General features: G+C 56.1%; 1 protein-coding gene across 1 annotated transcript; it reads left to right on the top strand.

Annotated features, from left to right (window-relative positions):
• Positions 1–5,267: 5,267 nt before the first annotated feature.
• Positions 5,268–11,652, top strand: LOC130544733 (uncharacterized). The gene is made up of 2 exons (XM_057318119.1): positions 5,268–5,470; positions 7,545–11,652. Exon 2 carries the CDS (start codon positions 10,238–10,240, stop codon positions 11,333–11,335), a length of 1,098 nt encoding a protein of 365 aa, XP_057174102.1. The 5' UTR covers positions 5,268–5,470; positions 7,545–10,237; the 3' UTR covers positions 11,336–11,652.
• Positions 11,653–12,323: the final 671 nt, after the last annotated feature.

The following is a 12,323-nucleotide window of genomic DNA, read 5'->3' as shown; positions in this document are numbered from 1 at the left end:
GAGGCCAGTGCTGACCACCTTGTCTAGAACCAAGCATGGTGAGCTTGGGTACCCCTGCCCCGCAGAAAAAAAGAGAGGGGGGGGGAAGTGCCTGTCCTGGTGCGAACGGCAGAGTCAGGATGAGTGACAGGGACCTCCTGTGTTTCTGAGAGTCTGGAACTTAGACACTGACATGGAAAGGGGCCAGAGTCGGTACTGAGACAGGAAATTGGGCCATGAGGTTAAGGTCTTAGGAGGCATGTAGATGGATCTGGCCTGTCCCTGAGTGGAGGGCAGAGGTGAACGCAGTCAGTGCTGGCCGTGGCACAGTGCTTAGCCTGTGGTGCCCCGGGCAGGGGAGGTGGGGAACTGGAGCACTTTCAAGAGGGACTGGGGTGGGACTGGCTTGGGGCTGGTCCATGTGGGGTACAGAGAGGAGAGGGATGCCCTTGGTCTCTGAAGTTCTTATTCACATAACTGGATGACACTGCGAGGGGTCAGTTTCCAAAGGACAGAGATGGGTCTCATTTGTGTGCTGGGAGATATCGCTGGGGGTCGCTGCAAACCCTAAAGCATGGGGAGGCCCCTGGTCTTGTCTCTGACAGCTGTGGGTCCTGCCGACCCCCACTGGTCACCCGTCCTTACTTCGCTCATGCCACACCAAGGCTTGGGGCTTTGTTGAGATTCTGGAGCCAGGATGCCAAGCCTCCACTTCCCTAGGCCTGTGTGCAGATGCCCCCTTGGGGCCCCAAACATCCCAGCCCAGTGGGGCCCCTCCCTTCTTCAGGCACCCCAATGTGCATGCAGCCTTTACCCTTTTTGGCATCAGAGCCCAGACTCTCACCCTGCAGGGTCGCTTGAAGACAAACTAGCCTCTCGAGCTGGCCTGTGCTGAGGAGGGTTAACCTGGGTGTGGGGAGTGGGCCTGGTTTCCTGTGTGATGTGACCTTTATGGCATCCCTGGAGGACACTTGGGGGTCACCTGAAGGTGTGGAGAGCTGCCCTGACCTGCACATCTCCCAGTGGCGGTTGTCATCATCTGCCCCGTGCCCCAGGGCCAACATGGCATTCTAGCCTTTCCTGCACTGGGATGATTTCAAGATGTGGGTCCCTCCAAGAAGTGGTTGTTGACAAAAAACATCAGGAAGAAATGCACAAGGCCTGTGTGGCCCCAACGGAAGTCCATTCAGTTTGAGGGCCTTGGTCCATCCAGGCAGAGACAAGCCACCCCAAGCTGCGCAGGGAGTGTGAGTCCCGTGGGAATGGCTTTGCACTTCCGCTGGGAAGAGTCTCACAGCACGTGGTCCCTTGCCATCCAGCCCCCTTGTGCACACAGGGAGCAAGGACACCGGCTCCAGGCAGGACCAGGTGGGCCGCTGTGCTTGGCGAAGCGACCCTGCCCTCTGGGAAGGCCCCAGGCCGGGCCCTCAGGGAAGTGCCATGGTGAGAGAGGTGGGGGGTGTTCATCCACCATTTGGGCATGGGAACCCCGGGAAAAGGAAAAGCCTATAAATCTAAATCCTATCTGCTTCCCCTTGAATTTATGATAATTTGGACAAAAGTGAATTGGAGTTTATCTTTTGTGTTAGGCATTAGAAGCAGAGGGACTGATTTGCTATGCAAAATATGAATATTAAAATTGTGTTGCCGACATCAAAACTGATTAAAAGCTTGTTTTCCAAGCAGAGAGAAATGCTGGCTCAGCGGTGAGCACCATATGCTGGAAAAGAGAAGTTTCGTGTTTCTCCAAACGGTAATCGACGCTGCTGTTGCTCATTTGAGGTCAAGGGCTGGGTCTCCTCACACATGTCCTGACACTCGGCCTCCTCGTGTTTCAGGGCTGTCGTGTCCGCGTTCAGCTCCTGGGCGAGCTCGCGCTCCATCTCGGGTCGGCCTGGGCGGCGCTGGCTTCCGGGGTCTCCCCTTCTTTCAGCAAAGCGCCGCTGTGGCGACACCCGGGGCTGCGCAGGCTCCCCAGCATCCCGGCTGGCTCCGGCCAGGACGGAGTGTGACACGCCCGCCCGCACGTGGTCACGCCCACGGGCACCGGCCTCCCCGCTAGCAACGAAGGCGCCGTCTGCCTCCCACCGCTCTTCGCCGCCCACCGCCACCTCCGGAGGCTTCTCAGGAGCCACTGCCGTTCAGGCCGTCTGCCAGCAAGCGTGCGCTCCTCTCCGCCTCCGTGGCGTTCTGAGCCTCGCCGTCCTAGCGTTTCTGGTTCTCTCCCGCGGTATCGAGGCTCAGAGTGAAGTGACTGGCCCAGGGCCACACAGTCAGGAAGGGACTGAGCAGGATTTGAACCAGATCTGGTTCCAAACCCCAGACTTTCTTTTGCTTTCCACGAAGCCTTCCTCAGACTGGAAGTGGTGGCCACGGCTCCCAGAAGCGCCTCCCTTCCTAGGATGAGCCCTGTTCACAGGGCTGGCTCAGCAAATGTGTGGGACGCCGGGTTCCTGGCAGGTCAAGGGGGCGGAGGCCACAGAAGGTCTCCTGACAAGAGTAGGGGCAGAAGGCTCCTGGATCCAGGGTGGACACCCTCCTGCCCCATCCTGCTTCCCGTGGCCTGGCTAAGGTGGGCGTGGAATGAAAGCCCTCGCTGACAGAGATGCTGGTGTCTGTGGGCAGCGACTTTCCCCGCCCTGTGCATCCCGCTGCCCTCTTGGCACACCTCTGTTTATTGTCTCTGCATCAGCTCACACCCCTTCCCCTGGGCGTATTTCCTTCATAACAGGATGGCGGACACGGCCACGGCTCAGGGCTGTTCCAGTTGCCGAAAACACAGAGAGGAGCCCTGATGGCAAAACCCCCGGGTGGCAGAGGCACCCACTCATCAGAGTGGCCCCTGTTTTCAGGCGCCTTGGACAGCAGCCAGCAGCCGTTTGGGAATGTCATCCAGAGCAGACTGGCCTAGAGGCCGGGGTCTGTGCCGGGTTCCCCCACCCCCGATGCTGAGTCTCCAGTCTCCATTTTATTCATAATTGGTTGAAAAACGGCCTCGATGTTTAATCTTGCAAGTGCCAGGATTTCTGGGCTCCCTGCATTTCCTCTCAATTCTGCTGTAAGTTTGCCCATTCCTTTCTGAGCTCATTTTTCTCTTGAGATACTTTATCAAATGCAGTGGTAACAACTAATTTACCCTGGTGATATTTTGCTTGGAAAGCTCTTTGCCCGAAGCAGGACTGTGTTAGGTGTGTTTCCTGTTTCCTGGGTTTATTGCAGGAACCAGTCTCCCTGGTTTTGTCACAATTACGTAACACAGAGTTGTCGTTTTGCAGCTCCCTAAAACAGCTTCTCCATGAGCCCGTCAGCCAGGCCCATATGTTTCAGGCTTTATCGTGGCAGCATTTTGGTACCTAGCTCTGTGTGGTGAAGGACCCACCAATGCCCGTGGTTTAGAAGAAATGTTTGTTTCTCAATTACACGTTTGTGTCGACGGCAGAGTCTGCCTCAGGCCCCAGGTGGGGTTCAGGTCTGCTCCTTGTCTCTCCGGGACCCGGATGGAGAGCCACCAGCTCCCCTTGACATGTCCTTCTCGTGGAGCAGGCCAGGGGTACAAGAGGATGAGCAGAAGCACGTCTTGCATCTGAAACCTGTGTTCAGAACTGCTTCACCAGCCTTCTGCCGACACTCCACAAGCCGGGGCAGTGGGGCAGCCAGGGGGGAAGCCATCTGCCGCAGGATGGGCTGCAGGATGGGCTAAAGGGCGAAGGCTTAGCTCGAGATGAGGTTTTCCAAAGCCATGGCCTCAAGGTGGCCCCGTCCCTCTGGTCCTGAAGCCCTTGGTTTGCAGAGCCCAGGTGGAAGGATGGAGTGCAGGGCTGGGCCAGCCTGGCATCACCACTTACCTGCTCTCATGAACTGTCCCGGCAGGCTGCTCCTCAGAGGCCCCGAGCTGCAGCTCTCTCTGCTGTGGCATGGGAGGGGGGCATCCCCCTCGGGCACCCAGGATAGACAGATGGCCTGTCCTCGAAGTGCTTGCCTTGAGAGAGACACTGACAGACACCACATCTCAAGCCTTTGTTTCCCCTCCATCTGGGTGGGTGCAGGGGCACTGAATCCAGCACGGTCCTCGGTACTGAGTGCTAGTCATGGACGCACTCTCATGTCCCTCGCATCGCACATCTCAAGGGAGACACTGGATCTGGGCAAGCAGAGGGGCAGGTGGAAGGCTGCAGCCTGAGCAACCCAGCCTCAGGGAGCCAGAGAAGCGTCCAGCCAGCCACCCCCAGGCAGGCTGGGGTCTGGGTGTCAATGATGGCAGGAGGACATATCCCTGCCCTGTGGAGCTCACAGGCTCTAGAAACAACCAACAGCTCTTATTACTACACCTGCAGCTGCCTTCTCATGTCCTTGCTTGTTGTGCTGGACATTTCCATAAGCAGCATTCAGCACACTGTCTGTGGTAGGCTGACTTGGCCCCAGAAAGATGCATCCCTTTCTTAATTCCCAGAATCTGGATGGGACCTTACTTAGCAAATGGGTCTTTGCAGGTGTAATGAAGTTAAGGGTCTGGAGATGAGAACATCCTGGATTATCTGAGTCAGTGGCATGTGTCCTTACAAAAGAGGGGAGGAGATTTCAGATAGGAGAAGCCACATGGAGGCAGAGCAGGGGTGGGGGGTGCAGCCACAAGCCACGGAGTGCACCATTGGTTGGGCAACCTGTGTGCGTGTGTGTGCTGTGGCCATGTATGTATATGTGTGCAGGATGTGTGCTTGCAATGCTGTGTGTCCACGCGTGTTCTGAGGCTTGTGTGTGCACAAGGAGCAGTGTGTGTGTGCGCGTGTGATCACAGACAGTACCGTGTACGTGTGTGCATGCGTGTGCGTGTGTGTGCTGTGGCCATGTATGTATATGTGTGCAGGATGTGTGCTTGCAATGCTGTGTGTCCACGCGTGTTCTGAGGCTTGTGTGTGCACAAGGAGCAGTGTGTGTGTGCGCGTGTGATCACAGACAGTACCGTGTACGTGTGTGCATGCGTGTGCGTGTGTGTGCTGTGGCCATGTATGTATATGTGTGCAGGATGTGTGCTTGCAATGCTGTGTGTCCACGCGTGTTCTGAGGCTTGTGTGTGCACAAGGAGCAGTGTGTGTGTGCATGTGTGATCACAGACAGTACCGTGTACGTGTGTGCATGCGTGTGCGTGTGTGTGCTGTGGCCGTGTGTATATATGTGTGCAGGATGTGTGTCTTTGAGCTCCGGAATGAAAGCCAAGGGTGTGGCTGGACAGCCCTATGCTGGTACGTTGGAAGGAACCAGCAGAATATTCGACCACAGAGCCTCTCTGGAGAGACGAGTGCATGACTCCAGGACCCGCAGCAATCTCAGCAGAAGCCCACAGCGGAAACGGGGTTGTCCAGGAAAGACCCATAGTGGACGCTCGCGTCAGGTGGTGCGAGGCCCTGTGACATAGACGGGAGGCTCACAGAGTTCTTGAGAAGGTGACGTCAGCAGGAACACAGCATTTGGAACTGAGACGATAACATGAAAGGTGAAAGCAGATTTTTGAACTTCTCATAATTCTGCAGGCAGGAAGCAGGCAGATAAAACTGCTTAGCTGCAGACATGCTCCCCTTCATGAAAAGAGGAAGGGTAATCCAAGAGGGGGGCCGTGAGCCCAGAGGGCAGAGCAGGAACCAAAGACATGAATACACTCAGGCCTGGAAATGTAATATTTGCCTGCCGGGTTTTGAAATTGTTTGGAACTGGTGGCTCCCTTTTCTCTTTGTTTTCTCCCTTTTTGAATGGGAATGTCTCTAATCGTCAACATATGCCTGTTCCAACACTGTATTTTGGGAGCGGATAACTTGTTCTTGACTTGTACATGTTTATAGATGGAGAGGAAGTATGTATCAGAAGGGATTTCTTATTTGGGATTTGGGACTTTTGAATTGATTAGATTCAAATGAGGTTTTGGGGTTTTTTGGGGGGGATTTCGACTTGATATTGTAACGTGTAAGACTTCTAGGGATAGTGGGATGGGGTGAATGTATTTTACATGTGAGGGTTTGCATGGGAATCTTTGGAGGCCAGAGGGGAGACTGCGGTCAGGAGAAAAATAACTACCACAGATGTCCACGTCTTCGTCCCCCAAACCTGTGAATCTGCTTCTGTAGTCTGTGTCAGAGGGAGTTGTGCAGCTGTGATGAAATGAAGGACTTTGAGACTGCGAGACTGCCGGATTACCCAGGTGGGCCCAATGCAGTCTGAGAGTCCGCATAAGAGGGAGGGGAGATGTGAGGACGCAAGCAACGTCAGGGACAAGATGGCGGATTCGAAGGTGGGGGAGGGGAGGGGGACCGGGTCAATGCAAGCTGGGAAAGGCAAGGGAGTGCACTGTGGTCTCCGGAAGGAGGCCATCTTGTTGACACCTGATGTAGCCCGTGAAACCCATTTTGGACTTCTGATCTCCAGAACTGTAAGATGATGAAATTGTGTTGTTTTAAAGCATGAAAATTGTGGTAATTGATTACAGCAGCAATAGGAAACTAATACAGGAGCCATGCTGATGGGGAGACCCGCCAAGGCAACAGTGAGGCAGCACGACAGCTGCTGGTGATGGGGGCCGGGGGCCGGGAAGTGGGTGTCGCAGGAGCCCCAGGACCAGCACGGCTCCTGAATGGGGGGTACCACTCTGTACCCATGCTGCTGACCCTCCAGGACGAGGGCTGGAGATTGACCCCCTGGATTTAGCACAGTGACGGTCGTTGACTGAGTAAGAGCATTTTTGGTGGGCCAGGGGAGATAAAGGCCCGGCCGGAGAGTACTCAGGAGAGGTCAGGAGGAGAGGAGATGGAGCTGGCAGGACAGCTCTGAGGGGCTCATGGTTAGGACTGTAAGTCCGTCGTCGTGGCCGCGGGGCTGTGGGGGTGGGCCGGGGCAAGCGCTGCTAAGTGGCCCAGTGGAGGGGAGCAGGGGGAGAATTACCGGGGTCTCGTCCTCAAGAGACGGAGGGCCTCGCGAGCACGGCAGGGCCGGCTGCGGTGGTTGCTGGCGGGGGTGGCGTGTGGCAGAGTTACTCGCGGAAGCTGTCCGCTGATTGCCTGAGCGACAGCGGAAACAACCCTCTCGTTTTCACTTGTTAAATGTGCTGAGCGGGCTTGAGGAAGGCGTGCGCTCGGCCGAGCCCCGGAGCTCGGCAGGAAGCAATAGTAACACACGGTACATGCAGCTTCGATCCTGTTGGGTTGGAGAAATAATATACCGCCCAACTAGTTTGCTTTGAATTAGACAAACACCCCGAGCCTGCCTGCTGCTGGAGGGCCGGCCGAGGGCTGTTTGGAGTGGGGCTCTCCACAGCGCTGAGGTCAGCTCTGTTTGACATTCCTGACGTGTGAAGGGCGGGCTTAGAACAGCAGCGCAGGCCGATGGGCCTGAGCCCCCTGGAGCTGCTCCAGGGGCCCCGCTTGAGAAATGTTTCGGTCCTAGACATTCCACCCCAAGTTTAAACATCTGTTGGTGCTTGTGGAAAATAAGGTTGGGATTGTTTGGTCACAGCCCACGCAAGCTGCCACAGTGCTGTGTTTTTAAAGCATTGGTGATGGGTATTTCACACTTTGACTCAGGGGCAGCAGCCCTGGGGCTGACGGCTGTAAACAGGGTTCCACCTGCCACTCTGCGACCCCTCGCTCCTCAGACAGAAATCCCAGGAACCAGTAGCTCCATTCCCTTCTGTCATGTCCTTGGTAAGTTGTGTCGGTGTCTGTGTTCTCTGTGTGTTCAGATGTTTGGAGACCAGAAGCCCCCGAGCCTTCCTTTGTCCCTCTGTCTGTCTGCCTTTGAGAGCCCTTGGGTGGGTCTTCTAGTTTCTCTCGTTGCTTCTCATCAGAGCAGACCCTTCCACACGCCGTGCCTCTCTCACTGCATCTCCAGCGACCAAGACAGGGCATAGCTTTTTGTGTGTTTGTTTTTTTATGAAGCTGACTCCAATTTGGAGCCCTGTTTCCCCTGAGATAGTATAAAAGTGTATTTCAGGCACTTGGGGTGCCCCTGCCTGGTCTTGAGGGAATTTTGGATTCTGTGTCTTCCCTACCCTGGCCTCCCTCCTTCTCCTCTTCCTTGCTAGGGCCAGGAACCTGGAATGCTCTCCATGGTATCCTTCTCACTGAGGCCACTTGGCACCTGCTGGCCCAACCTGCCCTGGCCTGAGTTCGACAGGACAATCTGTGAACGGCCTCTTGATCGTGCTGTTGTCTCCCTGCTGGAAGGTGTCCTTATGGACAGGGGTCTGTGTCTGTTTTATGGATTAGGCACTAGCACGGTGCCTGGCCCACAGATAATAATAAGAAGTCACATAGCAAACTTGGCTCCTCACTGACAAATGGGTCATGGCATCATAAACATACATACACACTATACACATGGGTCACTTGGGAAGTAAGGAAACTAAGTCTGCATGAGCATTCATGGTCCTATGGACAGTGATCAGTAGGTCTGACACTCAAACGCAGGTCTGTTGGGTTTCAAAGCCCATGGTTTCAACCACTATGGAACCCTAACACACACACAACACAACCCATACACTATCTATCTCAACTTCTCTGTCTTTCTGTCTGTCTGTCTGTCCAGCCATCCACAACGTCTACACCCATACCTACACATCTCTCAAACTATCATCTAGCTACCCTATGATCTGTCCACCCATCTACCATACAATGAGGTACATAGACATACACACACACCCCTCAGTCCTTGAAGGTGCTTGCTTCCACCTGTCCTAAGCTGCCCCTGCCCCCATGTCTGCTCGAGCCCTCGGGATGGCCATCCCTGTCTGCCATGCCTTCCGGCTCCTTCTCGTGTTCCCTTTTTGATGGCTCCACTCACTCAGTGCCAGGAGGATGAGAATTTCACTTTGGAGCCCATCCCTGCCGGTCACCATCCCAGAGATGGTCCCCCCGAGCCATATAAAATACACCAACCCGTAAGGCCCCTTCACGACCCTGCTGAAGGTGGCCACTTATCTGCAAGGGGTGGATGGATGTAACTGAAGAGGATGAGACCCTTCTGATAACTTCACGTCCACGGCAAGGTTGAAGGTGGCAGTAACAGAAGTAAGGGGGCCAAGAAAGGAGTTTGCATCTCGGCCTCGCTGTGTTTGCCACAGCCCTCTGTGGGGCCTCTCTTTGTCTCTCTTGGGATGAAAGCATTGGGCCCTGATCCCGGGTCCCGACTCACTTGCATAGCACCAGCTGGTTGTGAGTCCTGGAACAGCTAGCTGGCCGACATGGTGGCACTTGGGGGACAGGGGTCTTCCAAGGGCAGCCACGGCGGAGGGGGGGGCTCCTTTGAATGGATTAAAACATTGGCACGTGACTTCTGTCACGTATTTGAGTTGTACTGAACTTCTGAAGTCAACCTCATTCCTTTTCTGGTGCAGAAACAGCCTTTGTGGAAAGCACAAATAAAGCCATTTTGTGTGTTTGATGTTAAGGCCTTAAGGTGAGCTTCTGGTCTGGGGGAGCTTCTGTCCTCCTTACTCTAGCTGGCCTTGACAGGGTGTTCCTGAAGCAGTATGCTTTCTGGAGAGAGGTCCTCAACAGTGGGCTAGGGGGACGGGGGGGTCCTGTGACCGAGGGATGTCCCCCCACCTCTGGTCATTTCCCTCCCTGTCCATCCTCCTTAAAATCTCTTCCACCTACAGAGGCGCATGGAGGTGCCAGATGCTGAGGCCGCAAGGGGGGAAAACCAGGCCCTGCTGGGACAGGAAGAGGAGAGGACAGGCTCCAGGGATAGCCATTCCTGGGGCCATAAGCCGGCTGGGGCACTTCCATGTGGCAAGGGTGGTGGGCAGTGGGGGCATAACACAGGGCAGCTGCCAGGGAGTTGAGTCCACAAAAGCCACCTACCCAAGTCCACCAGTGCCCAAGAGTTCCTGGGCAGCCTGACCTCAGTCAGAGGCCTCAGAGCCTCCAGGATGATCGAGTCGGAATTGGAACAGGTAGTCAAAACATACTGCCTCCTGAGGCCTGCGACACCCTGGCCCATCACACCGGCCACTTGGAGCGTCAGGGGGGGCCGGAGCCCTCTCTGGGACAGACACCGTGGTCAGTGTGGGTTTCGGACAGCAGTGTGGCCATGCCGGCTGCTTCAACAACATGGTCCCGGAAAGAGGCAAGTGGCACTTATGACTGTGTTTCCCAAATAGAAGGGGAGGTGAGACGACTAGGGTCAGCTCCACAGAGGGTGATGACAGACCCCCAGCATTTGTGACCGAGCTCAACTGTACAGTCACACCCAGGCCTGAGTGGGTCTAAGAAAGATGGAAAGTTATGGATCACATTTCCCCACCAGGCTGGTCCCAGACACCCAGCTGCAGAGTGGGACAGACCTGTGCTCACCAGCTGTGGGACCCTGGGCAGACCTCTGCCCCTCTGTGTGTCGGGATGGCAGCTATGGGTGGGATCCCGGCCTGGGAAGCGTCATGCACTGCACACGAGCCCTGGCCAGAATTGCTCAAAACTCCAACCACAACCCCCCACCTTTACCACTGTGCCCTGTGAGCCCACACAGTGCCGGCTGCTACACAGGACCTCGGAGCCCAGCCCTGGTGCGTGTATGCAAGCATGTATGTGTGTGCCCATACGTGTGTGTGCGTATGTGTGCGTCTGTGCACGTGTTAAAATGCTTCAGAGAACAAGCAGCCCAGGAATGCAGGGGTTGGACAGGACGTGGGCTATGCCTGGGGGTCCCTCCCCAGGGCTGTGTGGAGGCGGGTGGGGCTGAGGCTGCAGGAAGAGCCTACGGCCCCGGGAGTGTGTGGGGGATGCTGTTTCTCACATACTTTATTTCCTGTTTTAACACATGTGAATGTCCTGAAATAAAAAACTGTGAGGTCCCCATGAGAGTGAACAGGATTGCCGGGATTGAAACCATCTTCTTGTCCTGGAAACAGGGGTGCTCCCCCAGCCATGTGACTGCGTCCTTCCCTGTCTGCCCTTCATGGTCCAGTCCGGACAGCCCATCCTCTGTCAGCCCTGCCTCGGGGGGTGGAGACTCTGACGAGGGTCTTTCCCTAGCAGCCCCCCTGCGAAGTGCCCAGATCCCAGGCTCACTTGGCCTCCTCGCTGTCTGGTTCCCTGAACGTCTTCTCAGGACCTCTGGAGGAGCTGCCCCGGGAGCCCGGGACTTGGTGCTACCCAAGTCAGGAGGCAAAGGGTGGCAACAGAGGCCCTCATGCTTTAGGATTGGATTTCTTGACCAACATCACCCTTGGAGGAGTCCTGAGGATAGATACTCTCCTCAGAGGTTCCAAAGACAGCACTGGAGCTCCAGCTGGCTCCTTGTCAGCCAGGCCTTGCTCTGTGCTCTGGCAATTGGCATTCAGACCCTGGCTCCTGCACAGATGGGAAGGACCTGAGGCCCCCTGTGAGCTCTGTCTGTGCACGTCCCCAAACCCCCACGTAATGCTGGGAGGATCAGTTTCTGCCTGGAGCATGGCCTCGGCTGGAGCTGGGGGCTTCTGAGTTCAGGACGGAGTAGAGGCCAAAGAATGAGGAGGCCCACGGTGCACTTGAGGACCTCAGAGCAGGGGTGGCAGAGCATGGCCCACAGGTGCAGGGTAGGTGGGCAGGGCTGCAGCTACAACGGTAGAAGTTGGGGCAGGGGGCCGGGTTGTGCCTCACCCCCAAGGGCATTCTGGAGTCAGCACACTGTGCGTGGGCACTGCCATGGTGACAAGGGGTACCTTCTCTGGCACCACGCCCATCCCTGGGGCCTGGGTAGGCCTGGCAAGGTTCCCAAGCAGGGCCTGGGGGCCCCGTGGCCTCCTGAGGCCTCAGCTGCTTTCAAACATTGGCAGAGTCCAGTATCTGCCCCGCCCAACCCAGGTGATGGACATGACAGTGTGGCCAGGTCCAGCAGATCCAAGGGCACACCCTTTGGGATGAGGTTAAAAGCCACTTCCCAGTAAGCCTGCACCCCTCTCAGCCTGGGCACCTCTCGGATGAGCTGGGCATGACCACCATTCCATAGAGCCAGGAAGAGATCTGACTCAGGTGAGGCTGGAGGCCTTCTGGGGCTGGGCAGGGCATGGGAGAGGAGGGGGTTTTCTGGCTGCGGTATGAGATTTGAGGTCAAGGTCAGGGCACAAATCCCGAAAGACCCTCTAAATTTCAGGGGGTCATTCACCTTGGGCATGAGAAGCAAGGTTTGCAAGAATGGCTAGGCAAGTTGGGGAAACACCTGCTTCCTGGGTGGGGCAGGGTTGGGAGACCCCAGCCCTACTATAGATTGTGTCAGGGCTGCTGAAAAACTTGCCTGATTGTGGGTCACAAGCCCAGGGAGGATGGTGAGGCCCTTGTGAGGTGCAGGAAGAGCCTGGGTGGAGGGTTAGGGCATGGGCTGGG

Source organism: Ursus arctos, unplaced genomic scaffold, assembly GCF_023065955.2.
Source record: "Ursus arctos isolate Adak ecotype North America unplaced genomic scaffold, UrsArc2.0 scaffold_24, whole genome shotgun sequence".
Classification (NCBI taxonomy): domain Eukaryota; kingdom Metazoa; phylum Chordata; class Mammalia; order Carnivora; family Ursidae; genus Ursus; species Ursus arctos.
This window is presented reverse-complemented; position numbering and strand designations above follow the sequence as displayed.